Source organism: Triticum dicoccoides, chromosome 5A, assembly GCF_002162155.2.
Source record: "Triticum dicoccoides isolate Atlit2015 ecotype Zavitan chromosome 5A, WEW_v2.0, whole genome shotgun sequence".
NCBI classification, from domain to species: Eukaryota; Viridiplantae; Streptophyta; class Magnoliopsida; order Poales; family Poaceae; genus Triticum; species Triticum dicoccoides.
The window spans coordinates 219,796,361-219,809,547 of NC_041388.1; the positions used below are offsets into that span (position 1 = coordinate 219,796,361).

Sequence of the window (13,187 nt, forward strand, 5' to 3'; positions counted from 1 at the left end):
CCCTTGTGAGTTCTTCGTCAGGCTGCGCCGGCCGCCGCGCCGTTGCCTTCGTCTCCCGACTCCATTTGCGCGGGAGATGGAGCTGGATCCGCCGGAGTCATTGTGGCTGCACATGAGGGGCTACAGGATCAGTGGCACGCGGGCCCGTGTCGACTTCCCCGCCCCTCACGTGATGTATCTCCATCGGGGATGGAAGGCGTTTGCCCATATCCACCGCTTGATGGAGGGGCTTACTCTCCATTTTAAGCTGATGGAGGGTGGCCTTCTCTCCGTCAAGGTCTTCGGGTGCTTTGGGACCCGTGCAAGGTGCTGCGTGGAGAGCTCTTCTGATAGTGAAGACTCCTCCTCGGGCGGGAGTGACGAGGAGGACAGCGGCAGCGACGACGAGGGTAGTAGGCGGCAGGATGACGGGTCCGATTAGGTGTCGGGTGCCGCTCCGTGCGGCACCGGCGACCCCATCATCCGCGTCGCCGGCTCCCTGAACTTCTCGGGGTCATCTCCTTGGGCGGCTGGCGTTGGGAGGCTGCAGAAGAGGAAGAGAGCGGGCGGCAAGGCTGTCAAGTCGGAGTACGCGGGCACCGACGCCTTCGACGCGTGCTGACGTCCTGCCACCTCGTCTTTGAGCTCTGCTTCCGGCGCCGCCATCACCATCCAGCCTTTGGACGGCCACCAAGATGTTCTCTTGGTGTTTTCTGCCACCCGTAGCTCGCCTAGGTGCTCCTTTTGTCTCTTTCGCCTCCTTGACATGCCCCCTGAGGAGAGGGACAAGAAAGAGATTACAGACACCTTATCTCTTTTTAGTTTGTAAGCCTTCGGGCCTTTGTTGAATTTAAAACTTGTAATCCCATCATTCATGTTTTTCATTCCCTATGGACTGTACCTGAGTGGAACGTTTTTAATGAAAAAGGGATGCGTGCCGGGTCATTTGTTTGCGGGTGGAACCCACGACAAGGAGTAAATCCTTGATATCTTCAAGATAAACATTTCCTTGCCCGACAACAGGCCTTGTCGTCTCCCCACTTCGCTCGACCTTCCTCACGCCCTTGGCGGAGGCAGAGATGAGGCGGGTTCAGACTCCTTGTTTCATCCTTTCGCCGCCGCGACTACGACCAAACTTGGCCCCAGGAACGAGCCCTAGGGCCTAGAGTTATGGGAGCACGGTAGCTTGGGGGAAAACGAGGTTTCACATGGTGAGCAACGGAAGCGAAACAGACTTTGCTGCCGAGGTCTTGGGTATATTGCATGAAGGTGCGGCCTGTGAACTATGTACCGTTGTCGGTGATAACCCTGTTGGGTACACCAAAACGGCACACTAGTCCCTTGAAGAATTTGACGGCTGACTGAGCTGTGACCTTCCTCACTGCTTCCATCTCTGGCCACTTTGTGAACTTGTCGATTGCGACGTACATAAAAATGGTGTATTTTTTTTTGAAACGGAGGCAAAGATTGCCTCATCTATTAATAAGTAGAAGAGAATTGTCCAGTTAATTACGGAAAACCGGGCAAAAACCGGAAATGAAATGGTGTGTTGGGAATAGCTTATGATGCATTGTTAGAAGATGACGATCCTCTGTAGAGAATAATAATCATTATATCTGTTGACAATGATTACATTCCGAATTCAGCAGTGCGACAAACAAGTCATGTCTAACCTAACAAGAATGAGGTATCCAAGCATACAAGTGGCGAACAGCCAAAAGATGGTTCACTATTCAATAAATGAAGCAACCAATATTCGATTAGATTAGCAGAACAAGATAATATTGCAAGCATTTGCTGTGCAACTGCACGTCTGCTCCTATCCCACCGACATGATTAAAATAGACGTCAGCCCAGTGCTTGACAAACATGCTCAGCGAGGAAACAAAATCCTAAGTACTCAAGTGACTATACTACTGATATTAGGACAACCACTATTTAAAATGGCTTTGAGGGACTACATTTTGGTGACTTGGCTTTGATGAACTTCATGTTGCTGATCTCATCTACATTCAATTCGACAACATCTTTTAACTTGTTAAGCAGTTCCTCCAGACCATCAACTCCACAGCTCTGGTAGTCGAGAGTCTTCTTGTACCGTTGCTCATACAGGGACTCAAAATGAGAGAGTGGAAGAGGGCACGACAAGTAACAGACAAGAAGAGCCTCGACCTCTGTTCTGCACTTGTATAGATGGCTATCAAACACATATGCTCCATCTACGTCAGGGTTAATATTCTGTTCATCCTCTGAGAGATCTTCTGATGAGCTGCTCAACTGCTGACATGTTTCACTAGTACCTTCCTCGAGAGTAGCATTCAATCTCTTTTCATTTTTCAAAATTATTGGTGTGCTTGGATATTTCTTCATGTTCCTATCACCAGAATTGCGTAGGCAAATCATCTTCCTCTGACCCTTCCCTATGACAACAAAAGACTCAGCCAGCTTTTCGAAAAGATGAACAAGTTTTACAGCTCCATATTCTGCTACATACAGGTGCCTTCCGAACAGCTTTAAATACTCTGAAGGAACACGGACAAGTGGAACAGATCCACCAGATAACTGAAATAACCTTATTAGTTGACCCTTCAAGCCTTGAAGGTCACCCGGACGAACCCACCATGATTGTTCGCCTGTAAATCCTTGGTCTATCACTGGGACTTCATTCAAACCACCTAATACATGATGTGACCTCGATGACGTGCCGGTGCCACAACTGCCATCTGCCAGAGTACAGAAAGCTTTGCATGATTCTCCGGTGACCTGTGAAGAGTTATAGCAATTAATCTGGTTGCTGGTTGTTCTGCCACCATATTCATTCCTAAAAGTTCCCATATAAACAATGGCCTCCTCTTCAGTCTGTATGTCAGGAAATTTGCCCGGTGTTACACTGTTAGGACAGACTAAAGGATCAGCAGCACGATGCCCTAAGGATCTGGGGGGTACACTGCCTGCACCACGGGCAAGACTAGGCCAGTCCCACACGAAACTCCCAGCACTGCTCAAAGCCGATGAGACGGTAACTGAAGATGGAATCGCAAGGGCAATAGTGTATCCACGCTGACCAAGTATATGGAGAGCGGGAGCGAAGTCCACATCACCAGATATAAGCATAATGGATGACGGTGGATGATTGTCCAGAGCAAAGAGAAACATATCTACCAGTATAGCCTTATCAGCAGCATCTTTCCGCCCATTTGGAACATCGACAAGTTTGACTCCGGTTCTCTGACATCCCTCCCTGAGTCTTCTAGGGAAAGCATTGAAATCTCCATAAGCAGAGAGAACTGTAACTGCACCGTTAACAACAGGATGCAGCCGTAATGCCATCCGTATATTCCCAGCAACATCATCTGGCCGTACATCACTTGGAACAGGGCAGTTCTCAATGTCCCAAAAGATAGCCACTGGACCGAGGACTGCACTTGCCTGGTTATTTGCTTGAGAATGATCCACATTTGATGCAACATTTATTATCCGAAGATCTGATTCTGATACCATAGCTTTTGATGAGGGTGAGGTGATACGACTAGCCATTGCATTATCTTCAAAAGACATTATGTTTCTGCATAATAAAATTGCAAAGAAAAGATGAATACTAAGAATATGTCAAGTTGATATGTTTACTAATCATAGTAGCATTTTAAGTGTGGTGCACCAGATGTCAAATCAGACAAAACAGATTTCTCTTTAATCTCCCTGAGAAAGTGAGAATAAATTTCACAAAACCGTAGATAAATAAAGCCCCATGTTTCTTAGCTAGCGGCACTTCAACCCAGGTTTTATGGTAATAAGGTTTCAAGGAACCCCACCAATTTTAGCCCCTTCTGTGGTCTCTGACAAAGTTTCCTACTGTAGAGATTCCCTCTTTTGTGAATCTGCTCTGCCATTGAGCTGCAATCAAGTTGTGATTTGGTTAGGACAAATACTTGTCCAGCCATAGTCCCATAAAACCTGAATCTAAGTGAACACCGGCCAAGATATGGGGCTTTCTGCAACTTCGACCATAAACCCATGGTGATACGATGCATCCTATGGACATTACCACGAACCCATCATCAACCCCACAAGCTCCAATTGAACCATTGAAACCGACATGACTTCCTAGTAGAGCTTCCTATACACTCATATGAGACGTGGCTACTACCTCATTAGGGAACATTGTGCATTCTTAGATATGAAGGATTCAAGCAACGAGAAGAAGGGGCTCGAAGAGGAAGCGAGGAACATCACCAAGGACCAAACCCTGCTGGATAGTCCAACTTACCAAAATGCTCTCTGGACAAAGTCAGATGTTCCGATTCAAACATTCGACCTGATGTCCAACAAGTCAGATATTCGGGACTTCATGTCCAGCATAGGGTCCAACTTACCACATTGCTCTCTGAATCAGGACAATACTATGTTGGACATGGGGTCGGAACATCCGACAAGTCAGACTGTCCGACTTATGTCAGAATGTCTGACTTGTCTACGGGCAGAGAAGAGGGCCACAGGCCCGTGTAGCTTTCTCCACCTACCTACGTCTTCAGGGCTATACTATATATTCCGTACTCCATCTCAGATCTAGGGTTAGCAAAGTTTAGACCAAATTCTTGAGAGAGCTTTGCTCATCTACCTCTCCTTTGGTAATCAACACCTCCAGTTTGGGGAAGAATCCTCTTGGATTATCAAGACCCCATCTCTCCTAGAGATTTGGGAAGATTATCTCTCAAGACCTCCAATTCCTCTTGGATTTGGGGATGAACTATCCTTGTTACCTTCTTTTCCTCTCCTTTGGTGATCAGCACCTCCAATTCCTCAGATCTTGAGGTGTATTTCTCTTTGGAATGAGATTTGAGTACTTTGGTGGTGAATCTTGTCTATGTGAGTGTTTTCTCTATGTTTCCCCCGTTGTTCATCGTGTTTCACCTCAAATCGTGAAGATCAGGCCACCAAACAGCTTCCCCATATCACTTGGTATCATGTGCAGGTTGCCACAATTTGGAGTCCCTCTCCCTCATATTTCTAGACAAATTTTGTTTTTGTTCTTCCCAGTTTCAAAAATCCCCACAAAAATAGTCACCCGATTTCAAGCGATTTGTTGTTTCTGGTGAGTTTTGGTTAGATTTGATCCACGGATCTGGTGATATGTGAGTTGATCTGCCTTTGATTTTCTTTAACTACCTCCAATTTCGAGTTCTTCCTCAAGTTGACCCACACCAGCCTAGGCGAAGTTGGTCTATCCAACTTAGTCCAGAATATCGGACTATCCGACCTTGGTCTGACTTGACTACAACTTCAGCAACTTTGCCAGCAAGTTGGGCATCTTGCTGGCTTCGACGTCCGGCTTCTTCAACAAGAATGCCAAGTACATCTAGGGCCAGTTCGTTTGGCGGCTTAAAAAATAAGCCGCCTCCTCCCCAGCTTTTCCCATAAGCCGTCTCCCTCATTCATTTGTGCTTCTGAACTAGTTATGGTATAATTAATTTAGAAGTCACAACAAATTTAGGGAGCGGCTTATTTTTTAAGCTGGGGAGAGACAGCTTATTTTTTAAGCCGACCAAAAGAACTTAGCCCCTACACCGCCTCCATCAACAACCAAGCTCGGCTACGATGATGATATGTCATCCTTTTAACACAAACACCAAAAGCAAGGCGGGTGCCCTCCGATTTTGTCAAGGTAGAGGTGTCAACGAGGTATGTCATTCCGTCACACAACTTTGTCTTCCTTGCCACTACCCTTGTGAGCCATCCATTTGTGAATATCAATCATGGGCACTCAACGTGGACAAAATGCTCCAGTGTCCACAACTTTGGCAAGGTGAAGAAAATGGCAATGGCCTCGCTCGAGTTTGATGAGTACGTCCACATACGGTGGGAACAACTCACAGAACATTGACAAGAGCAAGGAGAGGTCCCCATTGAAGCAAGTCATGAGAGCGAGATTTGTGCACATGCACCATACCCGCAACCTCTTCAAGAAGCTCCAAGTACTCAAGCAAGGCACCAAGACCGTCGAAGAGTACTACAAGGAGATGGAAATCGCAATTCTCTGAGCCAATGTGAAGGAATCCGATTTGCAAACAATGGCTCGCTTCCTCAATGGACTCAACCACCTAATCAAGCGGATTGCGGATTTCCAACCATACAACTACTTGCTAGAGTTGGTTCGCCAAACAACAAAAACGGAGCAACAAGTGCAAGAAGATGTAAGTACTGCAAGTACTCCTACACTTCACGGAACTTCAACACCAACACTCAAGCTTCACCAAGCACGACGCCTTATACTTAGACAACAGCCACTAGTGGTGCCCCATCAAGCTCCAAAGTACCGGCGACCTCTCCAAGTCGTCCTCCTTTCAAGCGCTCCCAAGCCTAGAATTACTCCTGCAAATCCTTCAAGGGTCTCGACCAAAAATCCAAGCAATGAATGCTTGACTTACAAGGGGCACAGCCACAAGTCAATTTAGCGCCACACCAAGCGGACCATGATCATCAATGAAGATGGAGAGTGAATATTATATTGAAGAAGAATTGGAAGCTACACCGACAAGTCAACAAAGACGAAGATGATCAAGTCTTCTGCAACAACGACTAAAGCCCCGCCCTTGTTGTCTCCAAGATCTTGACCTTCAACAACAAAATGATGATGACCAAAGATGTCATATCTTCCACACTAAGCAGGCATCCAAGGAAAGTCTATCAGGGTCATCATTGATGGTGGTAATTGCCACCATTTGGCAAGTGAGGAACTTCACGCCAAGTTACATCTCATAAAGAAGCGACATCCTCATCCATACAAAGTGCAATGGCTAAGTGATTCCAGCACTATCAAGGTTGAGCATACTATTGAAGTCCCATTCAAGATTGGAGCATACGAGGATACCTTGGGATGCGATGCGGTCGCTACGACCGTTTGCCATCTCTTATTGGGACGCCCTTGGCAGTATGACCGCAGTGTCATTCACAATGGGCGCACCAATCACTATAGCTTCAAGTGGAAGGGCAAGGAATGTGCTTCGGCCGATGACTGCGAGTCAAATCATCGTCAATAAATCTCAAGCTTCAACCTTTGCATGCTATATGGGAATCTAGTAATGGAGTGACCCGCCATAAAGTGAGTGAGCGTCACAAGCCGAAAATGAGTGCTTCCATGTTGAACGCCAACAAGGACATTAACCTCTTGACCACCAAAAAAGGAATGTGAGGCAGAGCCCATCACACGTGCTTTACTTTGTATTCTTGTACAAAAATGAAGTCATGTTGACTAACGATTCACCCACGCTTCCTTTTGTGATGACTTGCGTTTTGTAGGAATTTGAGGATGTTTTCCCACCGGGCATACCTCCACTGCATGGGATTGAACATAGGATCGACCTCATTCCCGATGCCCCTCCCCTTATCGCGTCAACTTCAAAGAGACTAAGGAATTGTTCATAAGAAAGATGGTACTTGGCATATGTGTTGTGATTGTCGCCCCATAAACAACATAACTGACGGTGCTACGGCCAAAGGGTGCCTCACCTCTCTGATTATCGCCCAAGTAGGCCGGCCCGAGGCCCCCTAGGCCAATTTCTGCCATGGGCCATCATGCCGGCCCATGGCCCTATAGAAGGAAGACTCTGGAAGCCTTGTTGTTCAAGACAAGGAAGGCCGAGCTGTGGAGGACTCCCCTCCACCGACATAGCTGACTAGGTCCATGTAAACCTAGAGGCCCTGGTAACTTATATAAGTCGAGCCAAGCTAGTCGATATGCAACAAACAATCCCTCGGTTAAATCTTGTAATTTGTACACCCCTATCGCAATATACCACACAAGCAGGAGTAGGGTTTTACCTCGTAACGAGGGCCTGAACTTGGGTAAATCTGGTCTCCTGTTTCCCCTCCATCTACTCACCTCGCTAGGACACCCGATCGAGGGATATGTCGGATTCTACTCTCACAGTGGTGGCCCATGCAGGCCCCGCATGGTGAACTCAGAGAACAGATGGGCTATTTCGTCTACATTGATTCCGAGCTTGTCAACCGACAGCAAAGAAAAATCCGGCGGCGGACAAATCAGATCGGGGTCAGAAGAAATTTTGGCGTTGACAATGATTGAGTGCGGCGCTAGCAATTAGCCCGACCCAATTGATCTCGACGGCGGCCGCCGCTCTCCAATTTGAGGACTCTGTAACTGATGTACCACCGTTGTGTTGATAGTTGTCACGCGGTTGTCGGCCTTGGTGGCCAACTGCCGCGTGCTGCTCATCAAAACCTTTATCCACGCTAGTCACTTGAAGCTGAAGCATCAAGATATCCGATTCACCAGCACTGCTACTCGTGTATCAAGGAAAATCAAAAGGCTAGCAACTTGGCGCACGTCGGCAGACCAGGGCGCACATGCGCTCCAAGTCTCAAGGCCGAAAGCAGCATGCGTGTCGCTAGCTAGCTGCTCTTGCGTAGGTATCAGCAAATATCCTTCGACATCACGTGAGAATTAAGCCATAAAAATCAAACCATCCAGGCCTGCATGAGAGAAGCTCTAATATACTACTAGAATGTCCGACTTGTCTACGTAGAGAAGAGGGCCACTGGCCCGTGTAACTTTCCTTCACCTACCTTCTCTTCATGGCTAGACTATATATTTTGTGCTCCATCTTAGATCTAGGGTTAGCAAAGTTTAGACTAAGTTTTTGAGAGCACTTTGCTCATCTACCTCTTCTTTGGAGATCAAGACCTCCAATTTTGAGAAGAATCCTCTTGGGTTATCGAGATCCGTCTCTCCTAGAGTTTTTCGGAAGACTATCTGTACAGACCTCCAATTCCTCTTGGATTAGGGATGAACTATCCTTGTTACTTACTTTTCCTTGTTGTTGGATCCTTGAGGTGTATCTCTATTTGGCACGAGATTTGTGTACTTTGGTGATGAATCTTGTATATGTGAGTGTTTCCTCTCAAGTTTTCTCCCATGTTCTTCGTGTTCATCGTGTTTCACATCAAATCCACCTCAAAATCGTGACTATCAGGCCATCCAACAGGTTGCCTTGTATCATGATAGATATGAGATTTATTTAACAATAAATATGTAATACTTTTATATGCAGAAGAGGGATGCCTCTGATCTGGTATGGTTGCAAAAAAGCTCACTTGGGGAACAAGCATAATACACAAAATGTTGATCCACTAGTTCTACAAAAGTCATGCATGACTGGAATGAGTAGATTTCATAGCATGCAGTGAAAGTATCATAACCACCTTCTAAGCATGCCATGCAACTCAATAATTGAATATATGAACGGGCACCTACAAATTGAGTTCAAATTCGATTATTTCCCATCACTTCACTAGATAAAATTCCAAAAGCATAGCACGAATTTCCTGAAATCCATATCCTAGAAAGCTGGAGTTTTGGTCCAATCAAATACTTGATGACCACAGATGTCCAAACACAGGAGAAGTAACAAATATGACAAGCATAAGCGCATAATAGGGTTAACTTCGTACATCTCTTATAGTGAAATAACATGTGCCTCCTAATCACAAACATAACGAACACAAAAGGCAACCAACATTGAAGTAAGAATCCCCGAGACCAACATAATCAGAGACCCAAGGTAAGAGGTACACTTGAAGCAGGGCATGCTGGTTCAGCTGAACCCGCCGATTCTAATATTGCGAAAACAAACTCCTATAAGAAGTACCAGGTCAGGGTTAATACGGTAATACCAAAAGAAAAGCATGAGCGGATGCTCACCGCCTCGGTCGGATGGGGACAACTCGTACCGGATGTCGTAGATGAGGCACACGGTTTGATTAGATAATACCTCACGGCAAAGGAAAGATCAAAACGAAGTTGGATCCATGCAAGCTAGCGTCTCCTTACCGACGAAACGAATCGCGTCCAGATGCACACCAACCAGGTAGAGGTGGAGGCGAGGAAGCCTGAGTTTCTCCACTTGAAGGTAGCGGGCCTGCTTCGGCGAGAAGGCGGCTCTGGTGACTCCAGGGAAGGGGGAAGACCTTCGCGGCGGACGTTAATTTGGGGGTGGGGGGCAAGGCGGTGGTAGGATAGGGAGGCAATGGTTTCTTCTATTGCACGGTTGACCGTCACATGAGCACCTCATAAGCGTCCTTAGAACATTGGTAAATTCGGTCCGTCCGTGGACGTGGGACTTTGTTTCGCTCCCGAAACCTGTATATATTTTAAATCCAGACTCTCGAGTTCATGCAAATTCATATCAAAGTGTTTACATAAAATTTATTTTAAGTGCACAATTTAAACATCAGTTTTTTGGTTTTCATTATGGATTCACCAGTGGTAGAATAGCGAGGAAATAGTTTCTTCTATTGCGGACATGAGCACCTCATAAGGGTCCTCAGAACATTGGCAAATCCGGCCGGTCCATAGACGCGGGACTTCTTGTCGTTCCCGGCATCCACATATTTTAAATCCGGACTCTTGAGTACATGTAAATTCATATCAAAATGTTTACACAAAAATTATTTTAAGTGCATAATTTGAACATCAGTTCTTTGATTTTTATTATGGGTTCACATATGTTCCACAAAATCATTGAGTCATCGTGCGTGCCCATAATAATTTCGAAGATTTTGATGCATCTGCAGAAAGTTCATAAGTTGAGCTGCATCTTGATCTTCTGTGATTTTAACTTGTTCTCCATATGCTTTAAAATCATTGGTTCGGGCTACACCATCACCCTCATCCACGACAAAAATATTGTGTAAAATAACACAACATGTTATGACATGCCATAAAGTTTATGATTCTCACATCATTGCAGCTCCAACGCATCCGGACGGGTCCTCATATTTAGCTAACGACATCCACATGTCTCAAATCCGAAATCTCGAATCCATGAAAATCCATGCACGTCGATCATACAAGTCAATGTCGCGCGTAAATAACAAATATTGATACTAAAGTGTTTACATAATTTATTTTAAGTGCACAACTCAAACATCAGCTCTTTGGTTTTCATTATGAGTCCACATATGCTCCACAGGATCATTGAGTAGCTGCGTGTGCACATGATGATCTCGAAGATTCTGATGCACCTGTAGAAATTTCATAAGCTGAATTGCATCTTGATCTTCCGGGATTTTAATTTGTTCTTCGGGTGCTTCAAAATCATTGGTTTGGGCTACATCATCCTCGACAATCATATTGTGCAAAATAATACAACATGTCATGACCTGCCATAAAGTTTCTGATTCCCACATCATTGCAGCCCCATGGACAATTCCCCAACGAGCTTGAAGCACTCCAAATGCCCTCTCCACATCCTTCCTAGCTGCTTCATGCATTGTTGCAAAGTGACTTTTGTTTCTTGCCATGCGGTTCAGATATGGTCTTCACAAACGCCGCCCACTGAGGATAGATGACATCAGCAAGATAGTATCTCATGTTGTAGTCTCGGTCGTTGACGGTGTAGTTGCACGACGGTGATTCCCCATTGCAAAGCCTCCTGACACACCGAAGATCGTTGAAACACGTTGATGTCGTTGTAAGAACGCGACATTCCAAAGAAAGCATGTCAAATCCATAAGTCATGTGATGCCACCGTTTCTAGTATATGGCCTCTTTGGTGTGACTTTGATACATTACATTCCCTGCAAACCTTTAGGACAGTTCTTCCATTGCCAGTGCATGCAATCAAGTGATCCGAGCATCCCAAGAAACCCCCTGACCTCTCCAATAGCCAACAACTTCTCCTTGTCCTGCACATTTGGTTCTTTGAGATACTCAGCTCCAAACACCTGTACCACGGCGTGGGCAAACTTGACAGTAGTCTTCAAGCATGTGCTCTTGATGCGGAGCATCCTACGGTTATCCCCATGGACGTACCTTCGTCTCCCAAGGCACCACGTGGACCAATGACTAGAGCTCGAGCAAGGGCTATCGAAGGCGAGGTGAACTAACTCCTCTCCGAACGTACATATTCCACATGTGAGACACGGGTACTACCTCAAGCGGAGACCTTGTGTGTGGTCAGGTACTTAGAGGAAGGCCATGAAGCTACTACCGCCAACGGACAAGACGACGAGTACACCAAGCGCGAGAGATGAGAGAAAGAGCTGCCAAAAAGCTACAGCCACCGGACGACCGGTATTTACCGGACATCCGACGCCTGGAGGATTAGCCAGTCAGAAGGCTCAGTCGACGAATGCTACAGCGGTCGGATGACCGACAAGGACCGGACGTCCGACACTTCCGAGCGACCCGATGTCCGACAGCCTCCGACTGACTGGCACCACTAATCTAGAACAAAAATGTCAAAAGACCAAAGCTTTCCGGATGACTGACGCACCAGACGTCTGACATCATCCGGAAATCTTACGACGCCTCAACAGAGCCAAAACACCGAATGTCCAAGCCTTATCGGACGTCCTGTCCCTCGTGAGACACTGGACGACCGGTAACGTCCAGACATCTGACGCTTGTGTGTGCACAGCTCGTGGGCCTTGACCCATGTATCCCCCTCTCTCTCTCCCTAGACTATAAATACCCCTTCACGTGGACGTTTTAGGGTTAGCATTGTGATAGATCAAGACACAGATAGAGCTTTGCTCATTCACTTATCCATACTCCCATGGAGATCAAGGCCTCCATGTGAGAAGATCCCCCAAGTGGATTCAAGACCCCTTCATGCGAAGATCCTCCTAGGATTCAAGACCTCTCTCCTTTAAGGACTGGGATGAACTAGCTACCCTTTTGTATCCTCCTGTGTTGAGTTTGGATCTTTGTATCTCTTCTTGTGTATGTGGATTTAGCACATCTGTGATTTGGATCTTGTGCATTGAGTGTTTTCCCTCTCGTGTTCTTCGTGTTCTTCGCGGACTCCCCTCCATTTCGTGAAAGATCGACCTTTAGGGTTCCACCCCACCACATCTTGGTATCATGAGCCCAGGTTGATTACGAATTTGGAGTCCCTACCCCCACTTCCTATCCTGATTTTGTTGTGTTTTGTCCAATTTTGAAAATCCCCAGAAAAATAGCCATACCAATTTTTTTGTGATTTGTTGGTTTGATGATGTTTTGTTGATTTTTATCCATGGATTTGATGTGTTTCAAGTGGATTAAGCTTTCCCACATCCTTCCCAGCACTTCCATCCATGAGATTTGCCCAAATTTGGCCCCAATATTTCTTTTGTCCCCGAAATCCATGAGTACATCATCGTACATGCAGCCATGAAATCGCCCCAGTTACCGGATGTCCGACTGT

At 46.2% G+C, this 13,187-nt stretch overlaps 1 protein-coding gene across 3 annotated transcripts; it reads right to left on the minus strand.

Moving 5' to 3' along the window:
• Positions 1 to 1,667: 1,667 nt before the first annotated feature.
• Positions 1,668 to 10,053, minus strand: LOC119300739. Of its 3 annotated transcripts, none has more exons than XM_037577640.1 (2): positions 9,827 to 10,053; positions 1,668 to 3,544 (listed from the first exon to the last, which is right to left on the minus strand). In XM_037577640.1, the coding sequence occupies exon 2, from the start codon at positions 3,535 to 3,537 to the stop codon at positions 1,918 to 1,920; it is 1,620 nt and encodes a 539-aa protein (XP_037433537.1). In that variant the 5' UTR covers positions 3,538 to 3,544; positions 9,827 to 10,053; the 3' UTR covers positions 1,668 to 1,917. The 3 variants fall into 3 exon arrangements, with proteins under 3 accessions (XP_037433537.1, XP_037433538.1, XP_037433539.1); XM_037577641.1 differs by lacking the exon at positions 9,827 to 10,053 and adding an exon at positions 9,698 to 9,820; XM_037577642.1 differs by lacking the exon at positions 9,827 to 10,053 and adding an exon at positions 9,670 to 9,795.
• Positions 10,054 to 13,187: the final 3,134 nt, after the last annotated feature.